Genomic DNA, 16,439 nt, shown 5'->3' with positions numbered 1-16,439 from the left:
ATGCGGATCCATATTTTGCCGCGACGCGTCCATATTGTAAAGATTATAACGTTGAAATTAGGGTGCGATTCCCAGGGTTTCACTACCCACAGTTTGAGAAACCATAGTATATGCTCATTTCAACCTTTTAACATTTCCAGTACTGGTTCGAATTGACCTCGATAGTATAATTACTGACAGTATTGTACATAGGAGCTGAAGTAGCGTAGTGAGTGTAGAGTCTGGCTACGGGCTGGACGACTGAGGGGTCGGAGTTCGAGTCATGGTAGGGTCAAGAATTTTCGTTTCTCCAAATCGTCCAGACCGGCTCTGGGGTCCACCCAATCTCCTATCCAATGAGTACCGGGGGCTCTTTCCTCGGGGGTAAAGTGGCCAGGGCGTGAAGCTGACCACTCACCTCCAGCTAGTGCCGAGGTGAAGAAAATGTGGATCTATACATCCACTCCCGCATACGCCTTCATGGCTTAGTGCTTAAATTCGTTGAGAACAGGGATAACGTTATCTTTTGCGTTTTATTTATTATACATACAGAGACTGAAGAGCGTCGTTAATTTAGACGTAACATCCAGGTGTTAGATACTGAAGCTCGTAGTATACATAGATAGTTACTGCAGCAAATAGCCCTTTCAGAATTGGTTTTACTTAGCTAAGCCTTCTGTTATTATTTTCGCTCTTAAAAGCCATGTACACAAAGACTAAACTGCTGAGAGCTAGCGGAGCAGTCTTCGGGATCACAAAATGAATTTCGACCATAAGAACCAGTTTTAAGTGAGCTATGTCATGAAGAGCTTGGAAGGGTATGAAGAGCGAATCAAGTGCACTCCGGAGGGAGAATGTAACAACTATTGCACGAATGAACTCTGTTTTATAATCTCACCGCCGCTGTAAACCCTGTACGATATTTTCAAGGGCCACGTCGAAATCGGACCTGCGCACAATTTATGATGCAAGTCTGGGCATTTTTATGTTTAACTTGCCTCATATAAAATAATTTTTAGAGTATCCCTCAAAAAAGTTCCTAAGGGCATAGAAAAATAAATCTTTGATATATGAAGAACTGCTTACTTTTACCGATATGAAAACTCTATAAGCTGACCATACATATATAGGCTGTACCCCAAATGCGCGTTCGGGACCACTGTAAAGGTTCCTCCAATATTCTTCCATCTTACTTACGCTACTCTTCGACATAGTGTCATAAAATTTTTCAAATAAGAGGCATGTTTTCGATTTATTACTTGCATTTACAGTATTACATCTGTATGTTTCGGAAAAGATTGGAAGAAGATGGAATCACGTGATCCCTGGTTACTGTAGCAGAGCTAGGGGAATAATTCTCAGAGGTCGTCCCCCACTTCGTCCCCCCCTCTCCGTTCCTTCGCCAGCCTTTCACTACCACCCATTCTTCCAATCCTGAGGTAAAGGTAAAGTTGTCCCCATGCTTAACTAATTAAGCTCTACACCGTGAAGGCGTATGGGGAAGTGGATGTATAGATCCACATTTTCTTGACTTCGGCATTAGTTGGAGGTGAGTTATCAGCTTCACGGCCCTGCCGCTTTATCGCCGGAGAAAGAGCCCCCGGTAACCATTGGATAGGAGACTGGGTGGGCCCCAGAGCCGGTGTGGACTACGTGGAGAAGTGAAAATTCTTGCCCCTACCGGGATCTTCCGTAGCCAGTCGCTGTACCAACCGTACCGACTGCGCTTTCCCGCCTATTTCGATTCCTATGGCTAAATTATTCTTTCTACATGCTTGAGCGAGGCGAGTCAGCCCTGCCAATCTTCATTCCACCAATCGCTCCACAGCCATCAACATCTGTCATCTGCGGCTGGTACAATAGGCCAAACAGTGGACGCAGTCTCACCCCACTAAGAATAATGACAATAAAAATAATAGTAGGTATTCTGGTGGCTACTGGGAAGACCAAGGCGTAGGTGAGCGGACAATATTAAAATGGATCTTAGAGAGATACGATGGGTTGGTATGGATTAGATTGATCTGACTCAGGATAGGGACCAGTGGAGGGCTCTTGTGAACACGGTGATAAACCTTCGGGTTCCATTAAATGCTGGGAAATTCTTGAGTAGCTGCAGAATTGGCGGCTCCTCAAGAAGGGCTCATCTCTGTAAGTAAGTAAAGTATTCTGGTGACAATGAATACTTCCGTCGTTCTCATGGTGCACACTGCTACCATCTGGTTATCATTTCTGCACATACTAGAAAATGCGATTACTTTGGGAGGGGCCAATTAAATATTCTCTGTTCAAATAAACAAACCCTGAATACAAGAGTCATGATCACAATCTCGCAAGCAAGGGACGCAATAGAACCTCCTGGCGGTTAAAAGTAAGTCAGTGGCAAGGAAAAACACCCATCACACGAAGAGAATGGGCTATTAAACGGAAAGTTACTGGTGAGTCGGCGGTTTTCTTTATTGCTAGTGGGGTGGGACTAAGTCCCTTATACCGCCGCCACTTCTGGCCTATTNGGTTAGTCGCTGGCTCCCCACCGCGGCGGTCCAGATTCGATCCCGGGTCTGGTCATGTGGGATTTGTGGTGGACAAAGTGGCGCTTAAGCGGGTTTTCTCCGAGTACTTCGGTTTCCTCTGCCAGTCTTCATTCCAACAAATTCTCCGTCATCATAATCACCCGTGGCAGGCTACAATAGGCCAATCAGTGGCCGCCATGCCGAGTGGACCCAGTTGGACTCCACCCCTCACTAAGCAAATAAAAACAAAAACTGGTGAGTTTGCACTATTTGGCATAGCATAATGTGAGTGTATAGTTAGTAGAAGCTTTCTGCAGTTCTGGAGGAATTGCTTCAGTCTTCAGTGTTGAAGGCATTCAAAGCAAGAAACGAGGTAGGAACAAGCTGCAAATTAAGGTAAATATTTGCAGCTGTACACTTTGCTGAATAGGTATATATTTACCAGACTACACGGTACCTCATTCCAGAAGAACGTAATCTTAACTTCAGACATCATATTTGTATTCCCCAATCTTTCTTTCTTTATCTGTCTCCCTCTTCCTTAGTTTTCCTTTTTCCTTTCTATGTCTCTTTACGTCTTTTTCATTTTTTTACCATTCTATTATTTGTTTCTTTCTTCTGTTCTTTATTTACATACTTCCCAAATTCTTTTATATATTCTTTGTTTATTTCCATTATTCTCCAAGTTTCTTTCATTGACCCTTACGTTTTCATCAACCCCCAAGCAAAACAAGAATTTCCGGGAATGAATACGTAAACTCGGTTCTAATGGAACAGAATCCAAAAGTGACGTCACTCTGCAGTGTGTCTCCGTGTCGTTAAAGTTTGGTTATGTCGGCATACTTATCCTTCCTTAGCAAAGGGAATGTTGTAACGTGAACTGGGATGCGATGGACACCATTTTCTCTTACTCGTGAGACGAGATCTTCTGCACAGTTTCCTCCCTTTCAAGTTTCTGCCCTTATTCAGAACCCTTACAAGTTTCTTCAACCGTAACCCTCCTCATCTTACCGTTGCTGACATGTTTCTGTAGTCCGCTGTTGCTCTGAGCAAATGAAATTTCCTCATGCTCTTTGACAAACAATGATCTGGCGTCACCATGGTTACGGGTCATCTTACGCTGTGGCTACCCCGATACGTTCTCATATTAAGTGCAAAAGAAAGTAAAAGTGAACAGACTTTTGAATGTCATAGTCTGTTTCACGTCGCTATGGATTTCACTAACGGCAACAAAATCCTGCGCATGCGCAGAAGTACCAGAGTGTCTAGACAGCCCAGTCCGTGGGGACACGTAGCAATCCATCAGTCTAGCGAAGTAACACGAAATACTGCAAAGAAACAGAACAACAAACACGAGAAACACAGAGCGCTATGTACGCGACGCACGCTACGTACGCTATGTTCGCTATACGAACAGAAAAATATCTCCCTTTATTGCCAATGTGACTGGCCACTCAGACTTCCGTACGCTACGTACGCTACGTACGCTATGTTCCCTATGTTAGCTGCGTCGCAGAGTGTACACAGCGTACGTAGCGAACATAGCGTAGCGATCTGTGTGGCCGAATCTTAACAGGTGAGATTAACATACGGACTCTTCTAATAGGAGAAAGGCATAAACAAAGAAGAAGTAAAATAAATATTCAAACGTAAGTAGAAAATTAAAAGAATTATGTTATATTTACAGAAAAAAATGAACAATATATTAGATCTTCTGGGATATAACGCTGTGTAAAAATATTAATTTGTCTCTATGCTTCATTAATTGAACACTATGTCATGAAGACGTATGGGGAGTGGAGGTATAGCTCCATCAATATTGACTTCGGAAATAGATGGAATAACATGTCTCCATCTTCAGGCTCGAATAATAAGCCAAGAAAGAAACCAGCATGAAGCAGGTGTTAAACATACCTCCGAAACGTCAGTTGACTTTCAACGAACTACGCAGCTTTGTATTCCAGAAGATAGAACTCGAGAAGGGCTCAACTCCGTGAAGTTAGCGTACATTTGACAATGACTGAGACCCCACGCTGGAAGGAAACCATGCAGACTATGTATATGTGTAAAACTGTAAATGTTAGAGCATGTTGCATTGACAAGGTCAAGATTTTGTAACAGGGCTATACCCGCCCTCTCGTCGAAGAGGATGAGAGGAAACTGTCTAGAGGACTAAAATCTTTACATGAGCTTCAGAAGATGCTTGGTACCAAGATGGACCGCGGCCCTGATGCTCGGATTTCTCTTTTCTATCATGATGATGGAAGCAGTAGGTTCCTCCAAAACGTCGATAACGATCTACTAGACTACAGGCGTCACATCCCAGAAATCAGTATGCTTGACGATCTTAGCTGTAAGTTCTGAATACAAATGTTTTTTTTTTTAATTCGCTTAGCAAAAGGGGGGGGGTGGAGTTCAGCTGGGTCCACTCGGCACGGCGGATACTGATTGGCCTATTGTAGCCTGCCCCGGGTGATTATGATGATGGAGAATTTGGTGGAATGATGATTGGCAGGGGAAACCGAAGTACTCGGAGAAAACCCGCCCCAGCGCCACTTTGTCCACCACAAAACCCACTTGACCAGAACCGGGATCGAACCCGGGCCGCCGCGGTGGGAAGCCAGCGACTAACCGCTTGATCTATGGAGCGGCCAATGGTTACTTAATGTGGATCGTGAGCTATAAATCTCATTAGTGCAAATTACTGGGGGTACACAGTCCAGGGGGGACGAGTGGTTGCAGATTTCCTCATATTTCTACCCTCCGTAATGCAGAGATTCTTGATTATGATTTAAGAAATATTTAGCTTGTTCATTTCCATGAACCGATTTCGTTTAGCGTTCGCATGTTTTCCATCGCGAACAATTTATCAGTAATTTAATCTACATTCCCTTCCTCTCATTAATTTCGTCTGAAGAACCGCATCTTACTAATGAGACCCCTGCAGAGGTCTTCTCACATTAGACCCTCAGGTCACCAACCCACCCACGTCAGACCGCAGTTCTTATAACGAACAGCACGAATCCTTTCCAAAAGAAGGTAAAGTTGTCCGCCATGAAGGTGTATGGGGAACTGGATCCATTTATTCTTGATCTCGTCACTAGATTGAGGTGAATGGTCAGCTTCACGCTCAGGTGGCTTTACCCCCGATGCCCATTGGATAGGAGGCTGGGTGGGCTCCAGAACCAGTCTGGACGACGTGGAGAGTAGAAAAATCATGTCCCTACCGGGACTCGAAATCCGATCTCCTCTGCCGCCTAATCCATAACCAGTCCCTATACTCGAGCAATATGTAGTTGAGTTCAGTGTAGTGCAAACTGGAGCAGACTTTTGTTTTATTGTTCCCTCAGTTCAGTTCAGTTCTCGAAATTCTTAGTATCGTCAACCTACACGTCAGGGTTCAACTTCCGGTGGAGGGGGGGGGAAGTTAGAAGTTTCTCGAAATCAATCTCTGCTCCTCTGGGACTGACTGATTTAGTTTCCTGTTAAAAGCTTTCAAGCTCAGGGTTGAAAAAGCTCTAAAAAGTTAAGAACTCTTTGTTTTGAGGCAACAGAACACGAACCGAAAACAATCAACTAGGTAACATGACGTGAATTCGAGACCGAGTCTGTTAGGTTACACTGTATACAGAACATCTTTCTCAGGGGGTGGAATCATAAAATAGTGACGCATAAGATTACGTCATCATTAGGAAGTTAAAAAAATTAAATTAGCTTAGTGGGGGGTGGAGCCCAGCTGGGTCCACTCGGCACGGCTGCCACTGATTGGCCTATTGTAGCCTTCCCCGTGTGATTATGATGATGCAGAATTTAGTGGAATGAAGATTGTGCAGGGGAATCCGAAGTACTCGGAGAAAACCCGCCCCAGCGCCACTTTGTCCACCACAAATCCCAAGTGACCAGACCCGAGATCGAACCCGGGCCGCTGCGGTGGGAAGCCAGCGACTAACCGCTTGAGCTATGGCGCGGCCAACATTAGGAAGTTACTATACTCTATTTCGATATAGAGTGGGAACCATTTTCATCCTACATGACCTCTCATTGAATGAACACGATATTCCTTCCGTTAATCTGCCTAATTAATGTATGACATAATCGTGATTATGTTTTAACATAACATTGATGCTACTGTTCATTTTACTGGTATTTATTTAATTTGGTTTCCAAACCGCTTCTGGATCGCGATGGATACCGGACAGTCTTGCCTCGGATGTAAAGCGGCAGGAACATGAAACCAAGGACTTACATCCTTCTAGTGACGACACTGAGAGAAGTCGAGATGTAGTTTTGTTTCGTGTGCTCACTACATCAGCAAGTTTTCAGCTGTACCACCATCAGCTTGGATCTCTTCTCTTTCCAAGACCGCGAACTGCGATTTGGAATGCTTAGAATAAACGTAGGCGATTGCTTGACATGACATGACATGGCTTCCTCAAACTGTCCAGGAAGTAAGTATGTATCCACTGTAATATTCAGTCGCGATTTCATCAAAAAATTATGTTTTAGGATCGAAATATTATCGAAGGATATTTTCGTCTTAATGTCTGTGAAAGACTCTCGCGTGAAGGCTTCTACAGGCGCGAATTTCCGGACATTCTGTATATTCCCCATACTTGAATGTATAACATCCTAGATTCACCTGCGGAGAAAACTTTTTTTTTTTTTCTGTATGTGTTTGGATCAGTTCACTGGGCCCTTGATATATGTGCGGTGTATTTGTGGCTTCCTCTGAAAGCTGTAACTGCAGACTGAGATGTCTTCTTCGACACGTGAACGTATCAATTTCCATTTTCAGTATCCCCATCTTATTCTCGCTCCTTTCTCCTTTTTAAAATAAATTTTCTGTTCCCTTATTCATCTTACACCCGAAATGATTATATGGAATGGTTCATAACAATAAGTAAAGAAAGCACTTCGTAATTCGAAGACATTTACAAGTAGCATTTGAGGTTCTCACAGCCCTAACTATGTGGATAACTCTCATTTGGGTTTTAACATACTTATGGAGTTGAGCCCTTCTTGAGGAGAAGCCAAATCTGCAGATACTCCAGAATTTCCCAGCATTTTATGGAACCCGAATGTTCATTACCGTGTTCACAGGTGACCTCCACTGGTCCATATCCTGGGCCAGATCCATCCAATCCATACCATCCAATCCTATCACTCTAAGATCCATTTTAATATTGTCCACCCACCTACGCCCTGGTCTTCCCAGTGGTCTCTTTCCTTCTGGCTTTCCCACCAATATTCTATATGAGGGTACTCCAGTGACGCAAATGTCAGTAACTTTATAATGAGATCCTTTGATTATATAAGAGAAAGCAGTTCAAGTTGGATTCAGTACTGATGCCTCATGGCAGTTGTACTGACAATTGCAATTTGTGAACCTTCAGCCATTTTGTTGGAACTTGGCCACTTTTCAGCTTCTTGATGTTTTACACATTCGGTGGCATTCTCTGGACTGGGGATCGGCCAGTCTCAAGATCGCTACGTGCACACAAACATATAATAAACGCATACAGACATCAACGCCTCGAGTGGGATTGGAACCCACGATCCCAGTATTTGATCGGCCGAAGAAAGTTCATATCTTAGACCGCGCGGTCACTGTGATCGGCAAAATTTCAGTTAGTTTACACAAAAGTTCCCACTCTCTCCTCAGACTTTGAAGTTTTAAAATATTAAGTGAACTAATTTCCCCTCTAACCAGGTTCGTTCCGGGAGAGAAATGAAGCCCCCAAATTTAAAGACCGAGGATATGATAATGTGCTACATGATCAGGGCTATTGTACACCTCAGAGGGTGGAGCAATGGTGGCATGATGATTCATTCATCCATCAGTAATCTGTCAGACGACAGGTACACAGTCTCTTCCAAAACAGTTTCTCCACTTGATGCGATCTAGAGCTTTCTCCTTCAAATGAGAATATCCTCTTCTGTCCCCAAGGTCATCCAGCATCTTCTTACGTCTTCTTCCTTGTCTTCTGGTCACTTCTACCCCCCCCCCTATCTTTCCTTCAATAATTTCTTTTAGAAGGACGTTACTGCGTAAGATATGACCAATCCAGATGATTAACAGGAGAAAACGGAAGAATGTCTAACAGCAGTTTACTCAGGTACCGATGTGTGCACCAAGATTCTCACTTGAATTTACCGTGGATTGAAGCAGGATCTAAGCGGCGAGAAGCCAGCGTTTAACCGTCTGAGCTTTAGCATGACCCCACGCCCAGAACCCAGTGCATATATATCGTAATATAAACTGAAGCTGCAGAGTTATTTTGAAGTGTATATTACTTGGGTTTGGAAATCAATGAACGAGAAACGATCGACGCCACCAAGAAGCCCTGAAAATCAAGAAATCAAAAGCGAAGAAAAGGGAATAGGGAAATTGATTGTAAAACAAACAGGAGAGTAACAAAAGAGGCGAGTGCAGTTGGACTATTTGTCTTCCATGGCTTGTTGACCGCCGGACTGGCTTGATGGATCGATCAGTAGGGCTGTGAACAAGTACAGTCACACTCATAGCAACAAGCATCATTCAGACAAAATACAGTGCACAGAACGCTGTAGCGGCACGATAGAGAACTAACAACAACAACAGCTGACAAGTGACTAACTGAAAGCGTAATTTATTAGGTGATCAAACGACTAGCGAAGTAACTGGTTAGTTTATTTGCTATGTGGTCACTGGTCTGTGATTCAGCCAATGCCTCTGTAACTAGTGTGTTATCCGTACTGCTCTGCTTCTGTGTGTTTTGTGTCCTGTGTGTCACACTTGACAGTAACTGAATATCATGATGTGGTGGTTTGGCCTCGCCATAGCTCAAGCCGTTAGTCGCTGGCTTCCCATCGCGGCTGCCCGGGTTCGATCCCGGGTCTGGTCACGTGAAATTTGTGGTAGACAAAGCGGCGCTGGGGCAGGTTTTCTCCCAGTACTTCGGTTTCCCCTGCAAATCTTCATTTCACCAATTGCTCCACAATCACCCTCACCTATCATCTGGGGTTCGTACAATAGGCCAGAAGTGGCCGCAGTACAAGGGACTTAGTCCCACCCCACTAGCAATAAAAATACTGATGTGGTGGTTGGCAACACTGATTCGTATTTGGGAGGTATATCATTCGAATATTGGTAATGAAACTGGTTACAAAAAAAGCATGATTTTATGGTTTTAAAAAGTGACTTCAGATAGGTTATAGCATTCTAAAATGCTACCACAGCCACTTCCCTCCACTCCCTCGATCTTAGCATGTAAATAAAATATACTAAATTAGAGGAAAATATTAAAATCTCCCACACAAAACGGTTACAGACAAGAATTTCTTGGAAGAAATAATGGCATATTTTCCTTTGATACGACAAGGCATAGGGAAGGACAGCCCCAAAATACCTCTGTGCCGCAGTAACCTCTTAACTGAGTTCTTACCCAGTCACGATAGAGAGGGAGAGACCAGCACACACTCATCCTTCAGTTCTTTTGTTGTTATGTGTATTCGTTACTATGGGGAAGTGTTTACTGAAGCGGTGGCTGGCAACGAGAGGAGGAACACAATTTATCTAACCGTTGCTTAGCAACGATAGGATAGGCATACAGACACACAGACAAATGGGAGAGAATGAAAAAGTACGCCATTGAGATGGGCTTAGGTGCCATGATATACATTACCTACTTACTTATTTACTCACTCATGGAGCCGAGCCCTTCTGGAAAAGCCGCCAGTTTTGGAGCTACTCAAGAATTTCCCAGCATTTTATGGAACCCGAAGGTTCATTAACATGTTCACGAAAGCCCTCCACTGTTCTCTATTCTGAGCCAGATCAATCCAGTCCACATCAACCCATCCTATCTCCCTCAGATCCATTCCTATATTGTGACATGACGCCTAAAAGCCGGATTAGTGAAGCCGGAGTAGACGTCCACTTCTTGACGAAGGCTCCGGAAACATAGTCACGCGGCAACGAATATGTAAACAGCAATCGAAGAACTGCCGTTTCGATGTAACGGCGAGGTAAACACATCTCTATAACAATAGAGGAATTGTTAGGAAACGGTATTTTCTGTTGTATCCGCGCCAGGCTATATAACGATCTCAGGCAGTGGAGGTAGGTTCAAATACCTCCTCCATATCCCTGCGAGCCATAGGAGGCGACGTAAGGGGAACCCAGTGCCTGGAAGTAGAGGTTCCAGCATGTTGTTGGTTTGCACACAACGCCTTGTGGTGTCGGCTGGTCACTCTCAAGTTGATGAATGAACGGTTGACAGTGTGATACAAAGCTTGACTGAATTGCAAGCTGACTGCCCGACCGATTTGTTCCTCGTGAAACAGAGGGTTGTTACTGTGCTACGTGGGGTGGAATCTGCCCCTTGGGAGAGGGGTGAGCTCTTGAAACGCCGCCAGGCCCGAAGACGGACTGACACTTGAAGAAATCCACGGCATAGCCTCGGCTTTCAACCGCCTCAATTGATGTCACAAGAAGAGAAAGCTACAGTTAAACTCATTAATATTTTTATCACATATTTGGCTAATATGACATATATTTCGGATATATTGAGTCTTCTTCCGTGTGGTTTTCAATTTACTGTAGAAATTTCAGCCGTATATATAACATGTACAGATTTTTCTGTCTGTATAATAAAATCTTAACGGTGCTGCGTGAGATTATGGAAACACAGTGTGCCAATAGATCCATGCATGAACTGGTTTCAACTATGCTTTGAAGAGTTACACACAACATTTTAAAATTAATGCTTTGTGTAAATAATTAAATATAATCTAATAAATATAGCGACAATCAGAGGTTGACACGGGCTCGAGAATATATGAAGAACAGTACGTTCTAGAATATGGCGTCGTGTAGTCTGTTGGATATTTACCGACGTTTCGGAGGAAACTTTTACCTCGTAGGATTTGAGGTCCTCACAGGGGTGGTTGTACACAGTCATATCTTCTGGGTCATAATGCCGTATAGTGCATTGCAAGTCAACGGAATTTTCAGAGTAATGTGCTCTTCCGAGGCAATAGTTGATTTTTAAAGGAATATACGCTGTTGTATCCCAGAAGTTAGAAATATTCATTCAGATATACTGACTCCAAATTTGGATACAAAGTATTTCCATCATGACACAGTTTTCTGTATTGAAATTGGAGCAGAAAAATATATCTTTCATTTTTGCAGTTGTTCTTAATGGTACCAAGAAATTGTTATAGCACTTTTCGTGATCGGAAATTTAATAACACTTGTAGTCAGATAGTAATCGTGTTAAGAACTGTAAGAAGGAAACTTAGTAAATAGGTCACAAATGGATATAAAACGTAAAATATGTGATGTTCGAACCTGTAAAAGAACATTTATTTCTCGACATATCCTCAACCAATATTGATGAACTTGTCCTATCGCTTTACCAGTGAGTCGAAACCCGCAGCATAGAAGTCTTTTGACTGTTGTCTCAGCCACTTGCACACCTCCATTTCAGTTATATCGTCATCTGCGAAACGTTTGCCACCCAGTTGTGAACCGCTTTAAGCGACAAACACTACCCACCGTAAGCATGAAACACTTCTTTATGAGTATCCTTTGCATCGAGTCTTATTGCTCACAAAAAACGCACAACAGAACGCTGCTCTTTTGTAGTAGACTGCTCAAGCACGGTCGCCATTTTGATTCCTCAAACTTGCCTCTGAACATGCGAATGCGTGTCTGCTACCTAGACTGTCATGAAGCTGAACTGTGCTGCTACCTAGTGATACATACAGAAGACATTACGTCCATTACAACTATTTGACTTCCATTTATGATCTATTTACTGAGTCTTCCTCGTATATTCTGCTGCGTGACACCGTGTACTCTAGTAGATATATCCCGAATTTTGGGGGGGAGTTACTGCCCGCATTTTCAGAGTCTAATAGTAATCTCGATAAGCAGTCTACCAGACTGCATGGAGTCACAGCCCAGACGACAGAACTGTCCATATTCACCTTCATGAGAACCTCAAATACCACAAGCAATCCTGCCTATATTCTTGCGAAGATATGCAATTTCAGAACTTAAATACGTCATCAGGAGCAACGTGTAAATTCTCTAGAAATGCCGGTACACTGCACTGAACTCCCTACGTTTCCCTGCGTTTTCCTTGTGGCGGTGGATATGTCACGTCATCCACAGCTAGAGTTTTGTGACGTACTGTCGTTTGTTTCAGACTTCGTGCCTGTCAGAGCTACCGGACGTGGCTCCCCCTTTGGGGCTCCTGAGGGGCCAAAACGGGTCAGTGCGCTGTAACGGACGCGCAGTTCAGTGTCAGGCGCTGCAAACAGCGGCGGATTCTGGAAGCAGCTGCAGCAGTAAGGGCGACAGTTCCGGTGAAGGCAAAGGTAGGATCAATTAAAATATCAACGTTTCGGATATATTTTTTGCTTCCAGCATCAGTGTCGATGTGAGAAATTACCGCAAGTGGCTTATGTACACATTTTAGTATATGAATGGTATACTTTAGCCTTATTGTCACACCATGCGACAGGGAGGTGGAATCAGTCTGAGCGGTCACCACTCCTGCTTTAGACAAGGCAGCCTGTCGCTCAACCTGGAGACTCATTCCTCGTCTATCGACTGGTCTCAAATTTCTTTCGAGTTCGGCATTACCAAACATACCTTCTGACGTTGTATACCAAGGGATGCAGACAGCGCCGTAAAGAACGCCAGAAAAACACTGGAGGGAACTAGAATGCTTGACAAGAATTGAATATAAGGGGCCGTGCCATAGCTCGGGCGGTTAGTCGCCGGCTTCCCACCCAGGTCATGTGCAATTGGTGGTGGACAAAGTGACACTGGGGTAGATTTTTTTCGAGTACTTCGGTTTCCCCTGCCAGTTCACATTCCACTGACTGCTCAGCTCCATGAGTGAGTTAGTATGCAAACAGTCCTTCTTCTTCTTCTTCTTCTTCTGCCTTTCATATTAGGTCCTCTGGTCTCTTTCCCATCACAGTTAATCTGGATCTATGGATCTTACAGACAGTCGGTACCGATCACTGTGGCTGAGCGGTCTAAGACATGAACTGTCTTCGCTCGCTCGAAAGCTTGGATCGTGGGTTCGAATCCCACTCAAGGCATTAATGTCTGTGTGTGCGTTTATTCTGTGTTTGTGTTGTCCTGTGTTTAGGTAGCGGCCTTGCGACGGGATGATCCTCCGTCCAAGGAGTCCTCTTCTGTATAAGAAGATAATGAAACTGAAGAAGAAGCCAGGGCCCAACAAAGGGCAGTAAAGCCGTTGATGACTGAAGGATTAGACAGTCAGCCCTGTCGCAAGGGCCGCTGCCTACACAGGACAACACAAACATAGGAGAACCGTGGACATACATCAGTGCCTCAGTGTTCGAGCGGCCGAACACATTTCATAAGTTACAAGGGGCGACCAATTCGATTGACGCCGTATAGATTATAAAGCATCGAAAGGCAGGATGATATAGGATTAGGGTGGAAGCCATCGCACCGTGACACTTGTCAGGATGGACTGGAGAAATCCACACGATGACAGTGAAGAAGAAATTAATGCGAAGGTGATTATGATAAAGTTGATGATGATGATGATGATGATGATGATGATGGAAGTGATGAAGGAGGAGGGCGAGCGTGGGTTGCTGGAAGGCGGAAGTGTACTAATTGCCTCCCTGCCCGTCAGTTACCCTTTCGGTGCATCCATTCGCCGTCAAGACGAGGCAAGCTCATTAGTTAGGCTCGTGAATTTATGTGCTTTCGTGTGTGAGCAACAAAGCACTCACTGTGGGCGGGGTACAGCCACGTTCTCCGGTTGCGGTGGCTCAAACCCTGTACTTTCTTACAATCCACAGATGTCACAGCGTGAATTTCACACGACTTATTTCTTTTTCTTGTCGCCACAGTGTTGCCAACTGAACACTAATGTCTGAAGTAATATAGAAAAATGGTCAGATTATTAAATTATATAAAGAAAATATTTAAATTTCGGAAATTACCGGTTTATAACCTCTAATGAGAATATAATGATAAAGATATGAGCTTGAAATAGCTCTTCAGTTATCCTCACGAGGCTGAGTGGAACCCGTTCCAGACCCACTACTTCTCAGAAAATGTGGTAGCGCCGGGAATCGAACCCGGACCTCTGGACCACATCCGTATATAAATACATTGCGTGTAGTGTAAAATGTGAAGTTATTTTGATGTTACATCAGGTGGTATATGTAGTAACCACTGGTATTTAAAAGGTTAATAAAGTAGGTACGTACGAAAGGAGCAAATCTACGTGTATTGTACATGAAGAAAAGTGGATTCTCACGAAGACGATGTAGAGGCTCCCCTGGGCACTGAAGCCTGAACTGAAGAAGCATGCCAGTTAGACATTTCACTGTATAAGCAAAATGATAAATGTCCCAGTTGCATCACGGATTTCGCCCCTTCGAATCTGCATTTCTCTTCTCTAGAAGCAGCAGTAAACGGATTTTTTTTTTGCTATACAAAATCTTCATATTTTTTTCCTCTCAGGCGATGCGAGTCATATTTACATTATTTATACACAGAACTGTACTGTATAATAGCTGGTGAAGCAAGATTCATTGTACAGTCTGATATACCGGATACGCAACATCTAACTCAATATAATTCAGTAATTCCAGGATCCAGATAATAGAGGGCTCTTGTGAATATGGTAATGAACGTTCGGTCTATAAAATGTTTGGGAATTCTTGAGTGGCTGTGCCACTGGCGGCTTCTCAAGAAGGGCTCAGCTCCACGAAATTAGTTATTTGGGAGGGGGAGTTATGAAAGTTAGGTTAAAGCCAACTCCTATAACTGCAGACTTATAGAGATTTCGTGTTGTCTGGTAGAAGTTCATCGCCGTTTCGGAATTATTCACTGCCTGCTTCTTCAGGGTTGAAGAGTATGAAAAGCAAGCACTCAGCAGAAATAAATCAGCAACACGAGCTGAATCCTGCCTGCTTCGTACTGGTTAGTTGCTAGGTTCTTACGTCTAAAACAGTTGAAGGTCTATTGAAAGAGAGGACTCTGTTACCGGAGAGGACAAACCTCATTCCACAGCATGACTGCTATCTCGGGCGACAAGGGGAAAGAGTAAATTAATTTAGAGAATGTATACTGTTGTCTCACTGTTCGTGTTGAACTCTGTAAATTACTTCAGGATTTAACAGTTTGAAGGAGCCGTTATAGCCACTGGCTATGGGCAGCACGGCCGAGGGGTCGGAGTTCGAGTCCCGGTAGGGTCAAGAATTTTCATTTCTCCGTGTCGTCCATAGCGGCTCTGGGGTCCACCCAACCTCCTATAAAATGAGAACTCGGGGCACTATACACTGGGCACCCGTGTGGAGTCGGGGTCGAATACCTCCACCGTGAACCCTGCGAGTGGTAGGAGGCGACGAAAAGGGAAGTCTCAAATCCGAGACAGTAAAATATAGTCGCGAGTCTCAAGGAACTCGACCCGAGAATGACTGCGCTGACAAGGATCAGCAGCAGTTTTAAACGACAGATCCGTTCTCTCGTCAGAGAGACCGCCCCACATCAGCAAACCCCCAACTGTCTGACAGTAATAAAAATCTGTCCGTAAGCCCCAGATGGGTGCTTTATTCTAAGACAGACTGGCCGACTGCCCGTCGGTCGTAACATAAGGCTCAGACCGAGACTCAAATTCGTCAGAGGGAGTTCAATTCCTGTGTGGAGGCGGGATTGAATACTTCCACCGTAGCCCTGCGAGTCTTAGGAGGCGCCGAAAATGGAACCCGTTGCCTGAGGCTATAACCGGGTCACCCTCTTCCTGGGGGCCCTGACCCTCCAAGTTAGGGAAGTCTCGAATTTGTGACAGTAAATTATGGTCATGATTCCCGCGAGATTCGGACCTGAGAATGACTGCGCTGGCAAGGAGCAGCAACAGCCCCATCCTCTCGTCAGAGATGATGTTACGTAAGGAGTAT

The 16,439-nt window shown here is 44.2% G+C and overlaps 1 protein-coding gene across 1 annotated transcript in view; it reads left to right on the top strand.

Annotated features, from left to right (window-relative positions):
- The window catches only part of LOC111862502 (dipeptidase 1), a 423,388-nt gene that overhangs the window by 260,799 nt on the left and 146,150 nt on the right, over positions 1 to 16,439 (top strand). Inside the window, exon 3 of the mRNA XM_023847973.2 lies at positions 12,686 to 12,857. Coding sequence (XP_023703741.1) covers positions 12,686 to 12,857 — 172 coding nt within the window. The remainder of the gene's footprint in view (positions 1 to 12,685; positions 12,858 to 16,439) is intronic.

Source organism: Cryptotermes secundus, unplaced genomic scaffold (genome assembly GCF_002891405.2).
Source record: "Cryptotermes secundus unplaced genomic scaffold, Csec_1.0 scaffold816, whole genome shotgun sequence".
NCBI lineage: Eukaryota > Metazoa > Arthropoda > Insecta > Blattodea > Kalotermitidae > Cryptotermes > Cryptotermes secundus.
Note: the sequence above shows the minus strand (reverse complement) of the source record. Positions and strands in the feature narration are given on the sequence as shown.